Genomic DNA, 24,864 nt, shown 5'->3' on the forward strand with positions numbered 1-24,864 from the left:
CTTCGCAATTAGTGTGTGGCTTCTGTGCATTTGCATCTTGCTTAGGAAATTTATTTTTATTACTTAATTGTATAGTGCATAAAATAAATTGAGCACATCCAAAAAAGTTAAAGGAGATACATCATTGCCTGAAGACTTTCAATCTAAATACTGACACAAAAGAGAAGGGGTGGTTATAATATGCAAACGGTATCATTTATAAAGCAGAGCAAATTGTTTCTCTCTCAAGAATAATATAAAAGTAGGAAAAGCAAACAAAAATTCTAGGTTTTAACTATAAGAGAAGAAAGAGAATGTATTTGAACCAAAACTGTGGCTTGTCAGGATTGAACTTCAGCTTATTGAACCTCATCCATCATTGGTCTCAGTCACTGATTTAGCACTTCCGTTGCCTCAGATATGAAGGAGAAACTGAGCTGGGCATCATCTGCATACAAATGAGGCGTTGTTCCAAACCCCCGGATAACCTAGTGCAGTCAATTCATATAGATGTTTAAAAGTATGGGAGATAAAATGGAAACGTCTAGGATGTGATACCAAAAATGCTGTGGGGCTGAGGAGTAGTTTCTAAGTACCAGTATCTGGAACTGGTCTTCCAGTTGTTGAAACCAGCCCAGACATGGCCACTGTTACTGAAAAAATCCAGAGGCACACTTTCCACCGTCTGTTCTGTTGAAGTAAGCCATGGTTTACTGGCTTTGTGTTATGTGCAAAGAATGATGCTTTGTGCATCAACCTGGATAGCTCAGTTGGTTAGAGTGTGGGATGCCTGATTATCGTCTTCCAAAGCAACTACTCTATTCTGAACTTAAAAATGGAAAGTGTAATTCTGGTGGTCAACAAGAGAGGTTTAAAGACTGTCTCAAGGCAAATCTTAAAAAAAAGTAGTATAAACACTGACAACTGGGAAACGCTGGCTGTGAGTATTCCAGTTAGAGAACAGCCTTTACCAAAGGTGTCATGGGCTTTGAAGACACTCAAACGCAGAACACAAGGGAGAAACATGCTAGGAGGAAGGCACGCTTGGCAAATCCACATCGTGATCAACCCCTGCCCAGGAACCAATGTCCCCACTGTGGAAGGACATGTGGGTCCAGAATTGGCCTCCACAGTCACTTACGGGCTCATTGTTAAAAATGTGTTTACGGAAGACGATCTTACTGAAGGTGCTGATAATGCCAAGGTTGCAATTTTGATCCCCATATGGGACAGCTGCAAATTCCTGCCTTGCAGGGGGTTGAACTAGATGATCCTCAAGCTCCTTTCCAACTCTACGAGTCTATGATCTGATAGCGTGGCCTCTAGCCCACAATAAGTTCTGTGCCATAATAAGCCAGTTAGTATTTTAATCTTCCTCAGACTCCATTTGTTGTTATTGCTTTGCATTTTCTGAATGTATGCAAAAACAACTGAGGTCGGGAACAGTGGAAAGAGACTTCCAGCCACAGGAAAAGCAAAGCAGGACAGTGAAAACAACAGAACAGCTGACACAAAGGGATTACCAAAGAGAAGCAAAAACAAAGACCAATCAACCAGTGAACCAAAATAGATAGCAATAAAGATAATGTTTGGGCTTCTTTGAATACATTGTGTTATTTACATTCCTTGTCCTCCATTTGGTCTTATTTTTTCTGAATTGTTTTGTTGAAAATTTAATTAGTAGTAGGGTAGACAGGCCATGGATACTGAAAATTTTGCATGATGGACAAAATATGACTCCATTTCCCCCCATGATCTCTCACTTACCTTCATCACCTCCCCTGCCTTCATTTCTTATTGTAGTGCTCAGGTTGTTACTTCCTTTAGCAGCAGCAGAAATATAGATGCTTTTCAGTGGCTTATAATAGATTTTCTGAACCAAGTTGAAGTTGAACAAGTACCTTTGCTCTTTTTCTGACTGTATCAAAATGGGGGAGGGGGAACCCACAATGCTTTGTTCCAGAACAGAAGATGCCTATTGAAGACAAGGTCCCTGGCCTGATTAGATTTTTCTGCACTTTGTTTCCTGTGTTAAATCCACATGTTAAGTAATAGCTGACACTGCCTTATGTTGGGTTCAAATGCATTTGCCTCTTACCTAAAAAGAGAGAGAGAGAGAGAGAGAGAGAGAGAGAGAGAGAGAGAGAGAGGGTGCTCACATATTTTGAAAGCATTTACATTTTCATATATTTTTTCTTGAATCTAAAAAAATGTGTCGGTGTATCTCTCTATAATGCACAATTTTTATTTTTTCCAACATCTCTGCAAAATATTTCTGAACAGTTACACCAGTTGTTATGTCCATTTATTTTGCTAGTGCAACAAACTTTTTAAATTTTGAGCATTTAGTGTAATTGCTCCACCAGTATTTGTGAAGGAAACTTTCTGCTTCAGGACAATGGTTGTGTGCAATATATTGCACACAAATACTAGCTTTTCAGCTTCCTGTCATCATCCCCTTCCTTTCCTCAAAAGCCAGTGTAAGGTTGGGTGACTCTTGAGATCAGCATTCCATGACACACAAAGGGTGCACAAGAAGGAAAAGATTGACAAATCCATGTCCACAAAGAAGCACTTTGGGCACTGTGCATACTGCACATGCATTCTCGCGTGCGCAAACACACAGACAAGTCCTTATGATCTCAGTCCGCCAGAAAGAATGTGATTGTCTGTACTGGTGATTTTGGATAAAGAAGAAGAAGAAGAGTTTGGATTTGATATCCCGCCTTTTACTCCCTTTAAGGAGTCTCAAAGCGGCTAACATTCTCCTTTCCCTTCCTCCCCCACAGCAAACACTCTGTGGGGTGAGTGGGGCTGAGAGACTTCAAAGAAGTGTGACTAGCCCAAGGTCACCCAGCAGCTGCACGTGGAGGAGCGGAGACGCGAACCCAGTTCACTAGATTACGAGTCTCCCGCTTTTAACTACTACACCACACTGGCTCTCAAGAGGTGGCAAATAAATTTTTTAGGTCAGTAGTAGTAGGACTGGCAATATCAAACCACTCACCATGTTTTTAAAACTAAAAGAACAAGAAAAGTAAAAATGCAGAACACAGTGAGGCATACACATTGCTCAGACAATATTTTCAGAAGTCCCTTCACACTCTGATTCCCTCGGTTTTTTCCACAAAGTGGGAAATTTCAGCTGCTCTTAAAGCCCACATCAAATTAAAATTAGGATTCCAGGAAATTGGTTCTTTCCCCCTAAATGCTTAACTTAATATATAAGATGGACATATAATTGAGGGGTAGAGAGAGAAGAAGAGAGTGGTTTTGTTCCTTACTCAAAGGAAAATGGCTCACTTATCTTCTGGATTTCTGCTCAGATTCCCTCCTGCCTTTTTTCCACTTGAGGAGATACGGTACTTGTGCTGCTCTTTTTCAGAAGCTGAGTTGCTTGTAACTTGGCCTGTATCCCATACCCAAATTAAATTCTCCTGCTACCAATCAAGGCCTCCTCAGATAGTACATATACTGTTAGAGAGTTTGTGCTCACCAATGCTAATTGCTTTCAGAGTTCTGGTGTTTACCTGCATGGATTGGCTGTTCAGAGAAAGACGAAAGAAAGATTATCAAAGGGAGATAAGAGTGGACAGTAAATAGCTTCATCTCTGTCAAGTGCTGAATCCTAGAGCATTCAACATGGAAGCAAACATGGGAGTAGAAATGCATTCTATACCTAGATACAACTGTTAGTCACCATAAGTGATGAAAGAAGTGCAATTTGTATCCTTGTATAATCAATCTTAACATTTCCAAAATTTCACACAACCGAGCGATCATGCCTTTATTCAATAATGCAAACTATTTTAAAACATACATGCAATTTTTTTAAAAAAAAATATACCCCAGTATCTTTAGAACACAAGCTAGTGTGCAATAATACTTAAATGTGCATTAAATGAGGGAAGCAGGAGCTTCCAAAAATGGTTTAGTGCTGAAAATTCAAATGCATGTCAGTTTGCATCCCTGTAACTCCAAGGATTAATATCTTCAGTAGACGCTATCCTGTGATATATATGCATTAAATGAGGTTTTTTTAATTGTTCAATGCTGAACACTTTTGTGCATATCTGCTTGTAATGATTAGGATTAATCATATGTATATAGTTATCACCCAGTTTTTAAAAATGTATAATGTATAAAATGTAGTACCTTGAATGGCATGCATTGGAGGCTTATTATGCAAGTTAAGTGTTTCTCAAACTATATGTAATTGCATCCCAGCTTCTAATTGTGTTCAGTCTAACATGCTTTGCCCATCCTGAACTTCCTTAAGGATGCTTTCCCAGCTCTTATATCCCCTGCATTGCTTCCACCCACACAAACTGCAGTATTCTATCTCCCCATCCTTTGCATACCTGCTTTCCCCACACCACATCGTCTCTAGTTGGAATAAAAGAACCTACAGCAGTTGGGACCTTTCAACACCCCCATCTTCCTTATCAAGGATTCTAGTGGATTTCCAATCCTCACTTTGGAAAATGCTGAATTTTAACACTTGCAGGTCTTCTACCGATACAACATGCAAACCCTTGCACAGACTTCTAGTTTGAGAAACACTGCAGTATTTTGATTTGTGGAAAACATTAAGCTGCATGCAGAACAAAATAAGTTTGCCCTGACTTAGCTGTAACATTGCAGTGACTTGCAGAAACTTCAATATGGGCAGAATCAGGGGTGTTGTGTCGTTTTTCACTGCTTAAGGCAAAACTGGAAGTTCCGCCCTGCTGGCAGAAAAGCACCACCGCCATCAACCCTGATTTCAGGCAAGATCACCAATTTTTAGTGAGGTATTGCCCAAAATGGATGTGATCTTGCCTGAAATTGGTGCTGATGATGCTGGTGGAGGTGGTGGGGCCTCACCCTGCCTAATGCCTGGGCTGGCTCGGGTCAGGAAATTCTCCCTTCACTTCAAGTTACAAGAGTCTCTATGTGTAGCATGGCACTCTGCTGAACTGAACAAGAAAGCCTGTTGAAAATAGGAGCTCCATGTATACTGTATGTATAGTATACATATTTACATATACACTAGAGTATGTATATATTATGCACATATATATATACACATACACACACACATATATATACACACACACTTTACACATGTGTATAGAAAAACTCTGAATCAGGGCAGTGGTATTTAGAACCTGTGTGTGGGAGATGTGCAAAACACCTGCCCAAAGATGTTTCTAGTGCAGGTACATAGAACGAGTGATTATTAATAGATTGCTGCATGATTAGTAAGTTTCCTTTGCAATAATTTTGAACTGCTCAGATTAACACGCAGTTGCTTTCAAGTCTTCTTCTCTGTTTGTTCTAAAATCAATCTTGCTTGCTCTCTGCGTACACCAAGAAAATGGGCGGAAATCACTATTCATCGTACTTATCATATTAGTAAGGCAAATGTGCCAGCCTGGAACGCTCTTTGCAATTCACGTAATATTATATTTTTTTTCAGATTCCTCAGTTTCCCGTCATTCCTGCAGTTACTCCTCTGGCAGGACTTGATAGCCACCCTCCAAACTTGTCTGATATACCTGCTGCAAATGCGCCCCCTATACCTGCTCCTTCTCAGTATTTTCCTCCAGCTGTGATTTTACCAAGCTTCCCCATGAACCCTGCTCTGCCACTGACATCAAATTCCCCTGCCCTGCCCATGCAAGCCGTCAACCTTCCTCATACTTCTGTGGCTTCCTTGGTCTTGCCCTGCCAAACAATTGTGCCAAATATGTCGGCTGCTCCAGTACCATTACTCGCTGTAGCTCCACCAGGAGTGTCAGCTTTGCCAGCACATCATGCAGTAGCCCAGCTCTCCCAGCAGCAGATGTACCAGGCTACCCTCCAGCAGATAATTCAGAACGAAGTTCTTCCCTCTCCCCATCACACCCAGAACATGCAAGCAGTTTCACAACAGCAGCAACAGCAGCTGCCTCCACTTCCTCAGTCACTTCAACCAAGCATAATTCATCCTTCAGAACAGACTATGTCTGCATCTGGGGCTGGTAATCAGGTAATCTGTTTGACATTGGACTTTCTCGGTACTAGAACATAGGAGTATCACTCTTAAGTAACAGTTCTGTAGCCTGTTTCATTATCAAAGCAAATAGGGGAATTTGCCCTGCGGAGGTAGAACCAGAAAACCAGTCACTTTGGAAAAGGAATTTGTTTAATAAAAGTCTTAGGGTGATGGAAAGTAGAATATAGCAAGTGGCTGGCAAATGATAGTTGATGGACATGCATCAAGTGTCCAATCAACAGTGAAGAAAATGTTGCTTTTGCAATTAAGAAATAAATAAGTAGGTGATCTACACAGATCTACTTAGATTTAATTCATTTATAATTTTGCTTATATACCACCAAAATTGCTTTAAAAGCAGACTGTTCTTCAACAGAGGGATTTTTACTCGGGACTAATTTCAGAAATATTATTTTGAGGATATTTATAGATAATAGTAACAAATATTATTCTGCATTGTTGCAACTGCAGATTTTTAGGGTCACTGAAGTGCAACCTATGGCTTTAGCATTTACCGGAGACGAAAATAGGAGTCTCTTAATAAAACAAGTTTATAACAGAATATAGAATTAAAGAATATTAACCACAATTTGAGCAGAAATGAGATTATAATGAGAATGAAGACTGCTTAAGAATGATAAAAATGGGAATTTTATAAGAAGCCATTGCATTTTATCATTATCGTCCACCTTCTTAAAATTCATAACATTTCATCTCAACCTATTGTTCTGTATCTTCAGCTTTACTGTATCTAAGTTTCTGTCTTCAGCCATATATTTGGTACACATAGATTGTTTGTGAAGAACTTAAGTTCATGTGATTCCCACCTACCCTCCACTGAACCAATGGTATTACTCCCATTGGATTCCATAATAGTTGCACCAGGCCTGGTAGCTCTTTAAGCATTGCCTGTCACATACTGATAAACATCTATCAGTTTTGACTTAGATTCATGATTCCTTATTTGTTCTCAAAGGAGACTTGTGGTACATGATGAGGAGCCTTGACCAGAAGATGTTTATGTTTTATGTCTTGCCATGGGAATGTGAAAAAATTGGCATCCCAGATTGTCTCTATTTCACTTGCACTGATCACTTAGTTTCTGTCTTCAGATTTAGAAATCTTGGAACTCCCTTGGCTGTAATTTAACTGTAATGAGTTGTAGCCAATAACTCGTCCTACTCAGAGTAGAGCCACAGACAGGAGAAGTCCATTGATTTCAGCAGGCCTACTCCAAGCAGAGCTAGCATTGCCTAGAAGCCAGTCTTTTAAAATGGATCAAAAATATAGGCTTTCCTCATCTTTCCCCAGCGCATGGAGATTGTGAAAGAACTGCTGTACTGGACTGTTGTGTCCACATGTTCCTTTCAAGGAAGCATTGTTCATTTTCACCCAAAATGAAACAATTATGTAAACTTGACAACATCCCTTTATATTAAATTTAAACTACTTTAAAACTATGTGCAGTGAATGCTAACAATGCAGGCTATTTTTTTTCTTTCTGTCTTGGCGTCACAACACACACTACATATAAAACGCACACAAACATCGATTATAAGGCACATTAATAGTACTAAAAGTGACTTTCTCTGTCTTCTGTGCTTTCCTTTGCTGCTGCTGCCTCTTCTATTGTGTCTCTCTTCTGTATCCCATCCCTGCTTCAGCTTCCTGCTCAGGTAAAGCTTGATTCAGTCATTTGAAACTTGCACAGTTCTAGCTTCTTGTACCAAGGAGAAATATATGCATAATGATGTGCCCATACTCAGTGCTGTTATGGAGAACTTCCCTTTTGTTACTGCATTGCAAGGGGTTGGACTAGATGGCCCTGGGGTCCCTTCCAACTCTACAATTTTATAATTCTGTAAATCATAGGTCATTTGTACACAAAGAAAGGGCTTGCAGCCCAATCTTAAACACTCATTTCAGTGAGTCTCTTTAGCGCAAACACTTTGAGGTGTTTGCTTCTTTAACTATGTGGGATTCAGTAATATAAGGCCTGAACACATGATTTTCATGACAAAATGACTGGAATTGGCGCAGAATACCTGTTGCATAACACAAGCATTAGTAGAACTCATCCTTTAGATTTAGAACTTGGAAGAATCCATTTCATCTGAAGCTGCTCTAGAGACCATCACATATACCACACAGGGGATTTGTGGAATAAGTGGCATTATGTTTCTGTTTTCTGCCCCAAACATTTGAAGTGGTTTTCAAATGCAATAACCAAATTAATAGGTGCAAGGAAACAGAAGTCTGTTTTTCCCACCACCACGTGCTAAACCATGGTTTAGTGCAAACACGGAAACGTGTGGGCTCGTGGAGCAGAGATTGTGTCGAATTCTTTGCTCTCCAGCAATTTTGTTGTTGCGCTTTGCTAAATAACTTCTCTCTGGAAGCCTGCAGTTTGCTCACTCATTCTGAGGCGTGATTTGGCTTAGTGTTACGTGCAAACAAAGGTATAGTGTCAGCAATGTGTAAAGATGTGACATTATGCTTATTTTGTTGATTGGGGGGGGACCCTAGTTTTATATTAAAAAATCTACATCCAGCATTTAGACATTATGACTTGATCCAGTTCCTAACTCTTGAACTGAGCTCCATTTCACAGAAATAACGATGTTGTGATTGTCTGAAATGCAACCACTCTCACCTTGTACATACAACTAAACTTCCCTGATGTGAGCTCTCTCACCACGGGATAAGTTGGTAATCTTTATCATCCTGACAAGTTGTAAGGAAGGTGTGAATAGATCTGAGGTTTAGCTGTGTGGTGAAATAGACATGTGTATGGGCTCTTAGAAGCTGCTTCATAAAATAAAGCATTCATGTGCAGCAACTTGCCATGCAGATCTGGTGATTTAACTCACAACTCCCTTTAGTAATCTGCAGTGGTGTGCTGAAAATTTTCAGATCTAAGTGGTGAGTTGTTGCATATGATAAGTCACTGTTTGTCTGAATGGGCCTTCCTTCCTTCCTTCCTTCCTTCCTTCCTTCCTTCCTTCCTTCCTTTGTTTTTCAAAACAAAAAGCACTTAAGTATGGTTTCATCACACTACAGTGCAATGATTTGTATTAAAAAGGTTTTTTTTTTATTTAAAACAGTTATGAGTTTAGCTATGTGAATTATTAATATCATAAATGGAATTGATGTTACTAACAGGTGTGTGCTATGTTGCAACAGATTATTGGACACCCTCAGTATACTGTGGATATTGGGACCCAGATGCCTGCATTGCCAGTGCAGCCTTCTGCAGTTATGTCACCACCACTGCAGTTGCAGCCTGAAGCATTGCAACCCTGTATTGGTCCAGAAGGTCTTCCACAAAGCACCATTGCTCCATCAAATGCAGCAATGCCTATAGATCATGGGCTGCCTCTCCAGTCTACTGGTTATCTGCCGCCTCAGCCAGATAATCACCAGCCTCTGGGCCAGCAGGTCCAAACTTCATGCCCAGTTATGCCACAGGCTACAGAATCTTCTCAAGAGGTAGTACTTGTTTTTTTGCTAAGGAATCCTTAGTGCTGTTAACTATCATAAAATTCATTGGTCTAGTTGAATGAGCTGTTTTCTCAATTGCCAGGGTAGAGTCTCCTAAAATCAATTCACCTCCTGTGAATTTTTTATGATCCTCCTCTCAATGACATTTATAAGTTCTTTAAAAGAAATAATTCAAAATCTTCATTCTTCATATTTATATTCATTCCACAGCTTTCTGAGTACCTTCCTTTCCATAAACTAATGCTTCTTTATTCAGTTTCCCACCACAATAGCATAGTGATAATAATATAAAGTGTCCTGCATTTTAAAGATTGGTCTTTTGTTAGTCTTTGGCTGAAACTTGCCACTGCGGATATTACCAGCTGATTCATCTGATATCAGTGCTAGCACATGATGCTGCTCCATAGGGGGGAACAGCTTCAAAGGCATTATGACTAGTAATTTCCTCAAAGAGAGGGTGTCCTCAGAGATTGTTTGCTATGCTGGCACAGAGTTGGCCATTGAAATCAATGGGAATTACAAGTGCTAGCCGTGGCTGGATTTGCACACAAATATTAATTTTGAAGCATGCCTCTGGTGAAAAAACTGTTTCTTCTTTCCATTTTAGGAGCATGGAATAATGGAAAAGCAGCAGTCACTATCACAGAGCTGTGAAAGGTATCCTCACCATTTGTCTAGTACAGTGGCATACCAATCATTAACTGTTATCATGTCTACACAAGAGGATTTGAAACGTTTTCTAGGGCAGGGGTGGAGAACCTCCGACTTGCGGGCCAATCTTTGTCCACTCAGGAGTCCAGTTTGGCCCACAAACCCATTTTCCCAAGCCTGTCAATCATCCTACATCCCTTGTGATGTCACCTGATAGGTGGGAGGATGAGGGTTCAGTTCTGCATTGGGTGTGGGTGCCTGTTTCCAGAAGGTGCACACAGCCAAACTAAGCAGGAATTAACCTCTACTCAACAGCTGGGGTTAAATCCTGCTGGGAACAGGCACATGCAGCCAAAGCGAATACAGTGGTACCTCGGGTTAAGTACTTAATTTGTTCCGGAGGTCTGTTCTTAACCTGAAACTGTTCTTAACCTGAAGCACCACTTTAGCTAATGGGGCCTCCTACTGCCGCCGCGGCGCCAGGGCATGATTTCTGTTCTTATCCTGAAGCAAAGTTCTTAACCTGAAGCACTATTTCTGGGTTAGCAGAGTCTGTAACCTGAAGCGTATGTAACCCGAGGTACCACTGTATTTAAAATGCAGGCTTCTTTCTCCCACCCACCCCCCACTCCTGGTTAGAGAAAGAAGCATTTTGCTGGCCCTATGCTTAGCTGTTCCCAAACAACAGGGGCTAGCAAGGAGCCTAGGACTGGAAAAGCACTTATTTTTCCCCTCTCTCTGGACTGGGGGAAAAAGAAGCCTGTCATTTACATCCTTGGTTTGTGTATTCTTGTTACACCAGAGAAACAGGCACACGAAGCCAAAGAACCCCTGCGAAACACCAAGCATGGGGCTAGCAACACCCCTGCTGCTGCAGTTCCCAAGACTGTGCTGATGTGTACCACAGAAACATTTACTAATAGTGGAGAAATTGTATTTTGGACAACTTGTCTTCCACTATTGATCATCTCATCAGAACACCATTTTAAAAACACTGTTCCAGACCCCCCCAAAATCTTCAGTTTTGTTGTTGTTCTTAATCATTATGTTTCCCAAGGTACACTGTGAGAAGAGCATGAGGATATTTTTACTTAAAAATGTAAATTCATTTAAACAGCTGAAAGAAATAGTTGTCCATCTGATGTCTGTTTCCTAATTTGATATGAGGGACTTTGATTTGAGCAAATTCTGTGCAATCAAAGCCTGGATGAAAAAGGAAGCACAGAATCTTATATTTTATTTAGAAATATCCTCTTCTACCAATGCATAGCTTGGGACCCTCCAAGCCAAATGTAGTTTGCCAGTAGGTCACCAAGTGAGTACTGCTTCTCAGTAGGTTCTGGACAAATAAAAAGAAATACTAAATTTAGACACATTGATGGATAGATCTGTCAGTGAACATGGCAGTTAAAATTCATAGTAAAAATCTTGCTGGCGGCATTAGAGATGGAATACCTAATGAGCTGGACCTTTGATCTCTTGCAAAAAGGCATGTTCTGAAGAGTTTGTGCTGATTTTGAGGGGGAGCTTTTAAAAGAATGCTTCATGTTCATACTATTTGTCTTCTGTCTTCATTTTACTCCTTATTGCAAAGTTACATGAGTCCTGATGTGGCTTCTGGTAAAGAGATGAGTGACAGTTTTGAAGGAACAAGTGGAAGTAGTAAACAAGAAGGAAAATCTTCCAAGAAGCATAAGAAATCAACACGTACTCGTTCACGCCAGGAAAAATCCAACAGGCCCAAACTGACAATTTTAAATGTAAGTCAGCTACATTTGCTTAAGACTTACTTATATATTTATATTCCTGTTCTACCCACGCATGGGTAAAAGATACTATTCCTGGCAACCCTGAAATTTCTGGTTGGGAGAATTACTTTGATGACAGAATATTTATGAATGAGATGTTTTTGCCACCCTGGGCTCCTTTGGGAGTGTTAGAAATAATTATTGATTCTTTTTATAGGTATGCAACACAGGGGATAAGATGGTGGAATGCCAGCTAGAAACACACAATCACAAAATGGTTACATTTAAGTTTGATTTAGATGGCGATGCACCAGAAGAAATTGCTACTTACATGGTAAGATCTTTCTTTAGATTCATTAGCTGAATTGATGCCACAGCCTTCTTTGTACAGCCACAGAAAAGTATTTCTGATCATTCAGAAGGGAGCTATTGAGACGCAGCCTGATTTCTGTTTAGCATCCCATTTCTGGATGTGTGTTTGGTGCCCAGTATGGTGCTGATAGACACCCTGGCACCCATAGAAACCACATGCCAAGGCTCCCTACCCCTCCTATTTTTAACTTCTTCTTTAAACCTTCTGAGTTGGCTGGGATCATGTCAAAGCAAAGGACTGGCCTCTTCAAATTGACCCTGGGACCCATATGGACCCAGAGGAGTTCTTAAGAAGCAAAGGTGGCTGATGGCTGCAAGCTGATGCTTTGCTCTGCAGTGTGCTCATCCTCCCAGAAGAAGAATAAAAGAAAAAGGGGTCTCTGTGTTGATGCCTGGTAAGCAGGGGGGGGGAAGCTAGACTTAGTCTATACACACAGGCTAATAGTAAGAGGGGATGTTTTTTACCTCCCTATGAGTGACCCACTTTTGCACTCTTCTCTTTACTGTTTAGGAAGTCAGTGTGCCATGTGGGATGAGAGGTACTACTCTGGTCTTCATACATGCTAGTCACAATTTATTGCTGTTGCATATGTGCAACAGATGCTTCAGGTGTTCATGAATACTGCTGCTAATTTGGCTCAGAGATATTCAATATGCTATCCTTAATCACTCTGGCATAAGCAGGGCAAGTTGAAAGTTCCCAGTGTCCCATCAACTTGTCCTTGAAGCTTGTGCATATTTTGAAATGCCTCTCATGCGCTAATGCATTCATTTACTGCTTAATCAAGATAGGTCAGTTACATAAGAGCAATGAATAATTTCTGTAGCTTTGCTCAGCTCTGCTGGCCAGGGAAAAGATTCATTCATTTCAAATGTAAAGCATAAACTACGGTTCATACACACCCAGTTCCATATATGTGGAACTTCTTTCCACTGCATGCTATATTTAAAAGATTTAAATTGGCCATACAGTTACTTGTTATGAAGTTACTACAGAGCAAACACTAGAGAGAATGCAGTTTAAAAAAATAAATATATATCTATCTGTGTATCCCTATAGGTAGAAAACGAATTTATATTGCCTACTGAGAAAGAGATATTTATAGAGCAACTGAAAGAAATAATTGACAAAGCAGAAGATATGCTTAGTGAAGATACAGAAGGGGAACGAAGTTCTGATCAGGGTGCAAGCCCTCAGCAAGACACCTGCAGGATGGAAAACAATGAGGTATTGCTAAAAAAAACCCAACCCACCAAAGGTAGATGAAAGTCTACTCTAATTGTCTTCAACAGCTTCCATTAAAAGAACTATGTGATAGTATAATATTTTTTGCTTATTTCATTAAGCATAACTTTCAACCACAGATAAATGCCTGCAGACTACTAATGGTCTTTTTCATTTTAAATAGGTGAATCGGCAATCCCAGGCAAGAATGCCAGTGTACCAACAGAATGGTAAAAGTGTTTCTATGATTATATGTGTCAACCCGCCCCCCTAAAAAACCCTGTAAAGCAATTAATCTATATTGGATATCACTGACAATTATCTATTTTTAGAGTTCATCAGCCCAGCCACTAAACATTCTACAGAGCAAGCCCCAAGCTTAAGTCTGATTAGTGTCACGGGGGAACAGTCTTCCAACTGCTATTAGTCTTGCTAGATGGCACCATCACATTAAAGGGAAATGAGCACTGACTGATTGTTCTCCCTATTGCAAGTAATGTTTCTTCCTGACACTTACTTACGTTGGCAAATCAGTTATGAATATCATAGTAGCACTGTGCTAGTGACACTTCCATCCTTTAGGATACCTTTCCACCTCAAAAGAGGTTTGTCTCTACATGTGCATATATGCACTACTGCAGACATAAAAGATAAGTGTAAGCATATTAACTGTGGCTTTCTGGTAGTCTACAGGTTTTGGCAGAAGATGAAATCTAAAACATAACTAAGCCTCAAAATCCTGCAAAGATTGCTTCTAGCTTTCAATTCACTTATTATGGGTGCTATTCTAAATTTTGTTCAGAGTAAGCCTGCTGAAATTAATGAACCCAATCTTGTCATGTTCTGAATGCAACACTGTGTTTCTGTGCACAATTACTGGCACACGGTGAGATTTATTTCTGAGTAGGGATGGCAGGGAAATTCAGTTCTGTTTGCATTTAAAAGTGAACCTACCTTGCTCAGACCTTTCTGAAAAAATATATGAACCGAAACACTGCCATCCATCAGAATTCAGACTTTTCCAAATTTTGCAATTCAGTTCTCCAGTCCAATAATGTTTACAAAAATGCATATACTACAATGAAATGTGCATAAAAATGCAATATATCAGGGGAAATTGCTCTGCGCATATTCCACAGAACTCTGTACAAAAATGTGTATATTAGGAGAAACTTACTAATGAATTTTCATGATGACTTTTTTAAAGAAAAAAAAATCAAACTCCTATGGAAATGTGGAGAACTGAATTTAAGATGGATAAGAAATTGGGAGAAACTGATATTGGCATGTTTGCCCATCCCTGTTCTTGAAGAAACATGTCTAGGGTTAGGCTGCAAGCATGACGGTAGCCATTGCTCTAGACTTCATTATTTCCATCAGCCTTGTGGCAGCATCATATTTAAATGTGGTAGTCCTGCATTATTGTTTTTTGAATTTCTTCTTGAAATTAAAGACAGTGTATCTTTTGCATGATGTGCTGATTTCATTTGAGCAATATCAGCCTCTTGCCCGTGTTTGATATAGAAATAGTGACCTTTCCAACCCTCCTTTTGTGATTAGTTCTGCATACAGGAAAGCGGTGGTTTATCATTTGTCCTGTTGTGGAAAATCCAGCGGCTGAAGCACCAGAATTCACTTCATCAGCTCCTCAAAGTGCAAAACAGGCCGACGCTCCAGGTACTTGAGAACTTTAAAGATTTAAGAACAAATCATAGAATTCCTATATGTTCCTGTCCTTCCAGGCAGTTACACAAAAATCATAGCATAAGATAGAAAACTCGCTACCTTTTAAAAACTCATTTACTATTTTTCAAAAAGGAAACACATGGGAAAGTGAAAAGAAATAGCAGGAAAGCATTTAAAACTAACTACGTGGCCAATAAAAATATATTTGGATTTGTTCAAGATACCATCTTCAGGATTTTCATTTCTTTTGTCACCAGGGTTTGATGGGCCACAATCAATAATGCAGAGGCAGCTGCATGCAGAAGCCATCCACAAATGTGTGGGTCCCCTAGCTTTAAAGTAGCAATTAGCTTTCCCCGGAAAAGGCATTTATTTCAATCATTCATTACTCAAGAGAATTGGAATAGCCAAGGGCAAGCGGAACAAGTTAGAGGCAAATTAGTGTCAAAACCTTGCTACAAAAGAGTACGCATTTATGAACACTGAACTTGATCCTTTTTGTTTTACATGCGTAGATGTAATTGAAGTTCCTGTCACATAAATGAATTTTAAAGACTCTGTAATGCATGCACCACCTTGTTATTAATCTCAATTTTCCAGTTGGTTGAAATGGGGCAGTGCATCATTACTACTAATAGCCAATAAAAGGCAATACATCTTGCATTAGAAAAATTGCTATATATAGCTGTTATAGTAAGCAAGAGTAGCCTGTCGTTATGATCACGTTTTAGCTGTAGATGTAAAACAAAATGTGCACAATATTCTTGTTTACATACAGAAAAGTATCTGTTTTAAAACTGCTTTAATACAAGTAGAGCACTTCAGCTGTTTAAAGCGTTTTATCATTCTGCTCTTACATTTCTGGTCATATGTTTGAGGCTCCATTTGAGGCTACAAACGGAAGTGCCATTCTCTGAACTCAGGGTTTCCTTTTCTGTTATTTACAGATGTGGAACAGTCGGATGATCAGCAGCAGAGCTCTACAGCAACAGACAAACCCACAAACACAGCCCATCAGCAGCTTTCAGGTCAAAGGAGCGCCACGGACAGCCCCAAAGCAACTCCTGCTCCTCCGACACAAGTCTCCACTGCAGCACCAACCTCCCTTCCACAGGTCCAGCCAGAAACATCCACTGCAACACCCCCAGTGACGGCTCCATGTGCTCCAGAACAGGTTGCTGACAACACAGGCCAACCAGAGTACCCTCCGCAACAACAGCCTGTTGCATCCAGTCAGCCTGGTACACCTGCTGCCCCCAGTGCAACTTCACTCGAAGAACGTCCTGAGGCTCAGCTTCCTCTCAATCCCCCATTGCAGGCACTCCAACGAATAGATGAAAACCCGTGTGTCTCTGAGACAGAGGCTGAACAGGGGACTGCTGGGCTGCCAGAGCCGATCCAGACTGTTCCTGCACAGGCAGCAGAAGCCTGCCCACTCCCTGCTGTCTCTGATGCGACTATTTTGGAACACCAGCCTCCAACACAAATCCCCAACTTGCCAGACAGCAGTCAGCCTAGTCAGATGCCTCCTTCTTTTGCAAGCCAGGCAGTTCCTGTGTCTGCTGTCCCCGATCCTCTGATTCTAGCAGCACCTCAGCTTTCAAGTCCCCCTCACTCATCAGCAGCTACATCCCAGTTACAAGCCCAGTCCCAGCCCTCATCATCCACTGGCCTTGCAGTTAGCGGGCCTCAGCCGCCTTGTGCTGTAGAATCAGACGGTGAAGGGCCACCGAGAGTTGATTTTGCTGACAACACAATAAAGAGTCTGGATGAGAAGCTGCGCAACTTGCTCTACCAGGAGTATGTCCCGACATCTTCTGCATCTGCAGCAACACCGGACAGCTTTGTACCTATAGACCAAGGAGATGGTGAATTTAACTTGGCACCTTTGCCTGCGCTTGTGTTGGACCTGAAAGTTCCTGCAGCTGGCATGGATGTTACGTCAGCTGAGGATCAACCTGAACTCACCACGTCTCCTGTTCTGGCAAGTCAACCTGTGGCTGTGGTGCCTGTGGTACCACTGACACAGAAATCATGCAAACCTCTGCTAAGAGTGCTGCAGTTTATGGGCTTTGTAAACCAGAATTCAGAAACGAAGAGCCGATGGTAGCCTTTTTCAAACTATTGCACTTGTTATGCTGTGTGGTCTGCTTCACAAAGCAAATACATGGTTCTCAGTTATTGGTGCAAATTTTAAAAATATTCTTTCTTTGTGGTGTACAATACATGCCTTCATCAAACATTGCAAACTCACTGTCATTATCCTTAAGAGACAAAAACCAAACTTGTCATTTGAGAGAGGTGCATTGTGTTTCAGGCTACTTGAGGTCTAACTACCAAGATAGTACAAAGTCCTCTTATTTTTTTTTTAAAGTAAAGTTTACTTCCTCCTCCACTCAAAATGTTCTATGCACAGAGAGAAAAATCTGGTGCCCATGATCAAAATAAATTCTAATGTGTTGTTACCATTGGCCCTTACTTTCTGAACATTGGTGAAACCAAGCCTTATTTTAAACTTAACATTTTTTTTAACTAAGAGATTGTTTATTGGAATATGAGAATGAAAATAAGGTATACTGCATTCATAGCCTTATTTCTCTCATTTGGCTGGCTGCTCATTATTTGATGTACAGTGGTGCCCCGCAAGACGAATGCCTCGCAAGACGGAAAACCCGCTAGATGAAAGGGTTTTCCATTTTGGAGGTGCTTCGCAAAACGAATTTCCTATGGGCTTGCTTCGCAAGACGAAAATGTCTTGCGATTCCTGGGTTTTTTTTCCACTCCCCACCCCCTTTTTCTAAGGCACTAAGCTGCTAATAGCCTTTTAGCAGCTAATCCCTTAAACCTTTAATAGCCGCTAAACCGCTAATAGCGCTAATCCGCTAATCCGCTAATGGGCTTGCTTCGCAAGACGAAAAAACCGCTAGACGAAGAGACTCGCGGAACGGATTCTTTTCGTCTTGCAAGGCACCACTGTATAGGATTTTGCCAAAGGTGAGATCAAGGTAGGAATTCTGTGCTCTTCCTTCTTCCCAAGTCTAATGAAGAAGTCTGCATGTAGATATTGACTCTGCAATATCTTTTGCCCCTTTCTAGTGGGTTCTATTTCCCAAGAAAGATTTCCTGTTCCGATAAACACATTTATCAGTACATTTATTAACTTCTTCCTGTAGTGATAGAAGTAGGAGAGGTGTGCACAAATCTGACATCTGCTCCTAATCTCACCCTGGAAAGAATTTGGGGCAAAGTAACAAGTGTGGGACATGGGTGGCGCTGTGGGTTAAACCACAGAGCCTAGGACTTGTCGATCAGAAGGTCGGCGGTTCAAATCCCCATGACAGGGTGAGCTCCTGTTGCTCGATCCCTGCTCCTGTCAACATAGCAGTTCGAAAGCATGTCAAAGTGCAAGTAGATAAATAGGTACCACTCCAGTGGGAAGGTAAACGGCATTTCCATGTGCTGCTCTGGTTTGCCAGAAGCGGCTTAGTCATGCTGGCCACATGACCTGGAAGCTGTACACCGGCTCCCTCGGCCAATAAAGCGAGATGAGCGCCACAACCCCAGAGTTGGTCACGACTGGACCTGATGGTCAGGGGTCCCTTTACCTTTACCTTTAACAAGTGAACAGATTTTTGTTTTTTAAATGAAAGCTACATGGAGCTGAGTTGTCAAAAAAATCCATTTACATGTTGGGATCCTGAACTGCCAAAAGCCTAATAGGGCCCACCCTAATATCAGTTGTGATGTTATTTTGCCCAGCAGCATGAACACATGTTGAATTTTAGCTCTGTGAATTCATTATTGTTGTTGTTGTTTAGTCGTTCAGTCGTGTCCGACTCTTCGTGACCCCATGGACCAGAGCACGCCAGGCACTCCTGTCTTCCACTGCCTCCCGCAGTTTCATTATTACATCCACACTATTCACACAATTCATTATTACATCCACACTATTGCATACTTAGTTGAATCCCACCCTATGAAACTTTTCTCCAGTGTATGGGTTCATTCAGCTAAGGGTAAAGGCCTTAGTTCCATGAGAGAGATGTGCTTTAGCCATTTGCTAGTCCCTACACTCTTTAACCAGGATTTGGCACACTACCAACTTTGGCTGATAGTGCCCTATTAGTGCAGTCTGGCACCTCCTGGGTGCCATAACCACATGAAATGCCTACCTTCTTTATAAGGCGTTAATCAGGGGTGGGCCAAAGGCGAATAACAAATTCAATTGATTATCCTTGGCGTATGGATGATTTCATAATCGTAACTAGATTCCCCCAGAATTTACTAAAAATTGCAACATACACCTTAACACTCCACACATATTATGTCATACTTATGACTCAAACACTGGAATTTAATGAATTGGTGTTTGTGAGTCGAGAACCCACCACCCACTTAGGGATAAATAAGACACAAGGACACATGTATTTTAGGTTAATGGGCTAAATAAGGCCACAGCTTTATTGGTTACAGCATGTAAGTGGTATTGGCTTAGGCATTGGATCAAACAATCAATATATGACTCCACCCAACTCAGTGGGGAGTCATTTGAAGGTTAACAAACAGTGGGAGGAGCTTGTTGATGCAAATACAACTGAAAGCTTCCCCTGATGTCACTGGGGGTCGTGCCATGGCCCTAGCCACCAGCAGGGCATCAGACAGGATCCACGACCCCCAGATTCAGCTATCTAAGAAAGACTAACATGGAACCTGGAAAATGGAAGAAAGCAGGTTACTGATGTGTGATATACCTGTTTTAGGATAAATATGAAATAAGCTTGAGAGACAATGCATACATATTTCTATGTAAATCAAACATTCTGCTTTCTTTTGAAAGGTTAATTTGTATTATGGTCCTTTTATTAAAGGTGAGAAAAGCAGAAGTTACTTCTACCAGCATCCAGCCCTCAGAAATAAATCATGGATCAACAAGCAGAGCAGGTAGCATCAGTGAATTTAATGTCTATTCTTCCTAATAGATACCCTTCAGACCAACTAACGTCAATGACTGGCAACAATTCTAGGAATCAAATTATGTGCAGTTGGGAATGTTCCTTCAGATATAGCTTCAGCAACTACATCAGAAACTTAAATATTTGCCTTTATTCATATGTAACTACTTACTAGTTATGCATAAGGATATGTTATAATATATCTAAATTTTTAACATATGATACAAAATATGGTACATTTAAACCCAGTTTGGATAATACTTGCTCCAACATGTAATGTGTGAATGAGATCACATTAATTTGACCACATGGCCTTGGCCGATAAACATTATATTATATATATATATATATATACACCGTATTTTTTGCTCTATAAGATGCGCCAGACCATAAGACGCACCTAGTTTTTGGAGGAGGAAAACATGAAAAAAAATATTCTGAATCTCAGAAGCCAGAACAACAAGAGGGATCACTGCGCAGCGAAAGCAGTGATCCCTCTTGCTGTTCTGGCTTCTGGGATAGCTGCACAGCCTGCATTCACTCCATAAGACGCACACACATTTCCCCTTACTTTTTAGGAGGGAAAAAGTGAGTCTTATAGAGCAAAAAATACGGTATATACACCCTATTCAACTTTGGCATAGATCTAGCTGCTATACAAGTCTTTTTCTACACACAGACAGAAGGTAGGGAAAAGTATTTCCAAATATACTGAGGAGTGCACTCATCCTACCTCCTATTTATTTATTTATTTATTTATGAGAAGGAAGTCATGGCTTTTAATAAAAAATCACATTGGGTGTTTTTGTAGATATCTGAGTGCCTTTTAAAGGGTTTTGTTTTAGTACCAATTAGAATCTGAAAGATATTGACTGATATTTCGCCATGCAGAATCTCAAGCAAATGGAGAAATGTTTTTCTTGCTAGTAACTGAAATGCATTCTTGAGCATCCTAACTCCTTTCTGGGAGCAACAGGGTGAATAGAACAGCAGAACTACTGGCACATTAGAAACCTTGCCACTTGCACAGGTCAAGGCAGAAGGTAGAGGGGAACTTAATCCCCTCCCCTTTTTTGCTGTACCAGATCTCTGGCAGCTGGACCCCTTAGGCTCCAGCAGATTCTTGGCCAGACCAACTCTGCCCCCAACATGCTGCTGTTTCATCCCGTTTCAGCTATTGCTGGTAGGAATACCATCAGTGGTAGTATTGACTCTGCCATGCTTTCTGCAGCTATAGCTCAGGCCTCTGCAGAGGCAGAGATCCTATCCCCTGCCTGCTGATGAGAAACCCCCTAGCTCCTAATCCCTTCAAGTATCATGGATTAAGATTGCACCTTTATTCTTTCAAATATAATTATGTTTTAAAAAGAGGCAAGCATTATACAAGTGTTATTAATCCAGGGCAAAAAAATCATCATCATCATCAACAACAACAACAACAGCCAATATCAACCTGTCACAATAGCAAAGAAAAGGTTTAAGGAAAAAATCATAGATATCTTTATGCAGAATCTGATTGATATTTCCAGTTGCCAAATAACCTGACCTGTGTAAATATATACCTCTGACCCTTCTTAATGTGGCCGGAGGTCGCATGTGCAGACTGCATGACCATCTGTGATCTGCATAACTTTCCCCGTATGAACTGGATGCTATAGCCTAGATGCAAAAGGTGGAGGTTTGAACATATATACCTATTGTGTTCAAAGTCAGTCCACCCTCATATTTTGAAATCTAGAATACTGAAAGTAATTTGTCACGGACTGGGAGGATGTAAAATGTGTAGATGCAGCCTGATCTGCTGAGGAGCTACATGTATTAAACTCACCCACCATGGGCACATCTCCTTCCTTTAGACCTTGCTTCCATAGGGTGAATGCATGAAAAGGCAAGGACAATTATCGCACATATAGTATTGGAATCAAGCCTACAATTCAAGCTTACACATGTTCGATGTTTTTATGTGTAAGCTCTATTGCAAATCAAACACCCACAGATCAGGCACTGGGGCTGATCATGTACTCACTGTGGGTAGGGCAAGCAGCTATGATCTCATTCCTTTATCACATATATTCAGTTGTGCTGCCCAGGGAGCCCTTTTAAGGGCCAAAATATAGGGTGTAAAAGATTTTATAAGGAAAAGGCTTATCAGAGCTGCTAAGCATATCCCTTGCGTGCAGATAAACATCCAATTCTTTCCATTAAAGCCTTCTTAACCTTTTTCATTCAATTCTACAGAGAAATGTGGAAATGCCCAGTTCATTAAACTGAACTTCTGTCAGAATATTCAAAGGTGGGGGAGAGAGCTCCTGTGCTTAGGTCTTGCTTGCAGATTTCCCACAGGCATCTGGTTGGTCACTTGTGTCAACAGAATGCTGGATCAGATGAGCCAGCAGGCTCTTCTTATAGTCTTACATCATGAATGTTGGGATGCTTTCAAAACTTGCATCTGCCATCATAATTTACATGGTGTTCTATAGACATGAGCTGTAATCTTGCACATTGCTATGACCCATTGACACCGGGATTTCAGCCTTGTGCAACATCTATGCACGATACCATTAAGCTATGTGTGCGTTGTGTGTGCTTTTTTAAAAAAATATGTCTGCTCATATGTGTGTCCATTTTTGTTTCCAATGCATTAAACAGGACAAGCTGCAATCATTACTTCTGCTTCTGTTGGCACACCATCAGGACTCCCTCAGGTATTCTGAACTTACAATTTACCTGTGTATTATTGTTTTCCTTTCTACATTTTCATCTCATTCTTACAGCACTTGGTGTTAGAGCACCTGCTTTACATACAAGAAGTCCCAAATTCAATCTCTCCCATATCAAGATAGGGTTGGAAAAGACTCCTGCTAGATACCCTGAGTTGCTGCCATCAGTATACAGAAATTGACAAATGATCCGGCACACCACAAGGCAGCTTTCCATGTTCTGGTGTAGTCATCAAAACTAGGGCTGGTGACATAATGTGCTGCACAAGCGCTGCACAAGCTACTCACCCTTTTTCTGCCACTCACCCTTTCTCTGCACCCACAGATCTGATTCAGAGGGTCCCCAATCATTGAGCAGATTTTGAGGGTGTGTGGTAGGCTGGCGAGGGAAGAGGAAAGGGAAGTTCCATTGCATAAGTGGAAGCCCGTTACACAGGTGTAACAGCAGCATTAGATACAACCCATGTTCTCCCACTAGACTGTGTTCTTGTATGTTACTTCAGGTTGCTCAGAAAGATGCTTCTAAGAGGAGTGAAAAGGAGAATACTGTGCCATTACTTGAAGAGAAAAGTAAATCTGAAAAGGATGACTCTGTGGACTCGAGCTGTAGTGAGAAACAAGCTGAAACACACGACAGCACACCAGCAAAAACTATTGGCAGATTTTCAGTGGTCAGTACACAGGATGAGTTAACTTTACCACCTGTGCATTCCTTGAGATACTCTGCGCCACCAGATGTTTATCTAGATGATCAACCTTCTAGCCCTGATATGAAGACTTCTTTGCGGCGTGTGCAGACAGCATCCTCTATCGATGTACTTTGTGGTCAGGATTCTAGTGATTCTGGTGATGAATCTCTTCAGAGGAAACCATCTGCAGCTCCACCATCACCACAGAGCAGTAGTGCAGGAAATGACTACGTGAAAAAGACCTCATCTTTTCTGCAAAAGTCTGGAAAGTCCAGTTCACAAGGCCTTGATTCTCCTAATGGTCATGGATCAAAAATCCCAACCATCAACATAACTTCTTTCCATTCACAATCATCATATGTGAGCAGTGACAATGACTCAGAGTTTGAAGATGCAGACATGAAGAAAGAATTGCAGCACCTGAGGGAAAAGTATGTTTCATTTCCATCAGAATGCCTGGTTCATTTTGTGCGTTTGTGATATTTTTACAGCATTTAATCAGTTTCTGTTTCTTTTCTGTGCGTTTATTACAAGTTGGAGTTGCTTGATATTACAAAGTAAATCAACTTCCTTCTTTTGGCCTAGTTCTCCTGAGCTGGCACTCAAGTATCTGGACGGCATCACGTAAGGTTAAAGGTGAAGGACTGAGGTTGAAGGATGGCTTCAAAGGAGGATTAGACAAATACATGGAGGCTGTCAGTGGCTGCTAACACTGATGCCTATGTTCTACCTCCATTGTTAAGAGGCAGCATGCCTCTGAATACCAGTTGCTGGAATTCGGGAGAGGAGAGGGCTGTTGTGCTCAGGTCCCGCTTGCAGACTTCCCATGGGCATCTGGTTGGCGACTGTGAGAGTGGACCCAGTGGCTGGTCTAGCAGGCTCTGGTTTATGTTCTTCAGTTGGAGCAGCTTATTTCCCTTCTCTTTATTTTATAGGTTTTTTCCATTCTTGAAGATAGAATTGTTATATGTTATATACACTTAGTCTGAAGTGGTAGAGTCCTGACACAGTAAGAACTAGGCCTATATCAGAACATCTGAGAAGGAACAAGGTCATCATGACCCATGACACTTGTGGATGATAGCTTAATATAAAGTAAACACAGTTTTTCTTTCCATTAACAGGACGCATCTTCCAGCTCTCCCTTCTCCTACATGTCCCTAAAACCGTTCCTCTTTCTCTCACTATTCTGTTGCCCTCATCTAACTTCATGTGAAGCTTTGGTCCTGTCCTCTTCTAAAACCACATAGCCTGTCATTTCTCCTCCTTTCCGTCACAGTATCAACCTATGCCTTTCCTCTAACTCCTCCCCTTCTGCTCAC

General features: G+C 41.0%; 1 protein-coding gene across 9 annotated transcripts in view; it reads left to right on the top strand.

Moving 5' to 3' along the window:
* Positions 1-24,864, top strand: part of WNK2 (WNK lysine deficient protein kinase 2) — a 116,320-nt gene that overhangs the window by 59,032 nt on the left and 32,424 nt on the right. For 8 of the 9 annotated variants that reach the window (XR_014506316.1, XM_083420219.1, XM_083420220.1 and 5 more), the window contains 12 exons: positions 5,441-5,992; positions 9,182-9,487; positions 10,107-10,156; positions 11,745-11,910; positions 12,116-12,232; positions 13,331-13,498; positions 13,680-13,725; positions 15,056-15,172; positions 16,129-17,165; positions 20,050-20,122; positions 22,783-22,838; positions 23,357-23,973. Coding sequence is in view for 8 of the 9 variants with exons in the window: in XM_083420219.1 (XP_083276345.1) it covers positions 5,441-5,992; positions 9,182-9,487; positions 10,107-10,156; positions 11,745-11,910; positions 12,116-12,232; positions 13,331-13,498; positions 13,680-13,725; positions 15,056-15,172; positions 16,129-17,165; positions 20,050-20,122; positions 22,783-22,838; positions 23,357-23,973 (3,305 nt within the window). In the remaining variant the exon portion in view is untranslated. Of the gene's footprint in view, positions 1-5,440; positions 5,993-7,662; positions 7,675-9,181; positions 9,488-10,106; positions 10,157-11,744; positions 11,911-12,115; positions 12,233-13,330; positions 13,499-13,679; positions 13,726-15,055; positions 15,173-16,128; positions 17,166-20,049; positions 20,123-22,782; positions 22,839-23,356; positions 23,974-24,864 lie in introns of all 9 variants that reach the window. The other variant, XM_083420217.1, reaches the window with a different exon arrangement.

This window comes from Podarcis tiliguerta (assembly GCF_965153285.1).
Source record: "Podarcis tiliguerta genome assembly, chromosome: 2".
Taxonomy (NCBI): domain Eukaryota; kingdom Metazoa; phylum Chordata; class Lepidosauria; order Squamata; family Lacertidae; genus Podarcis; species Podarcis tiliguerta.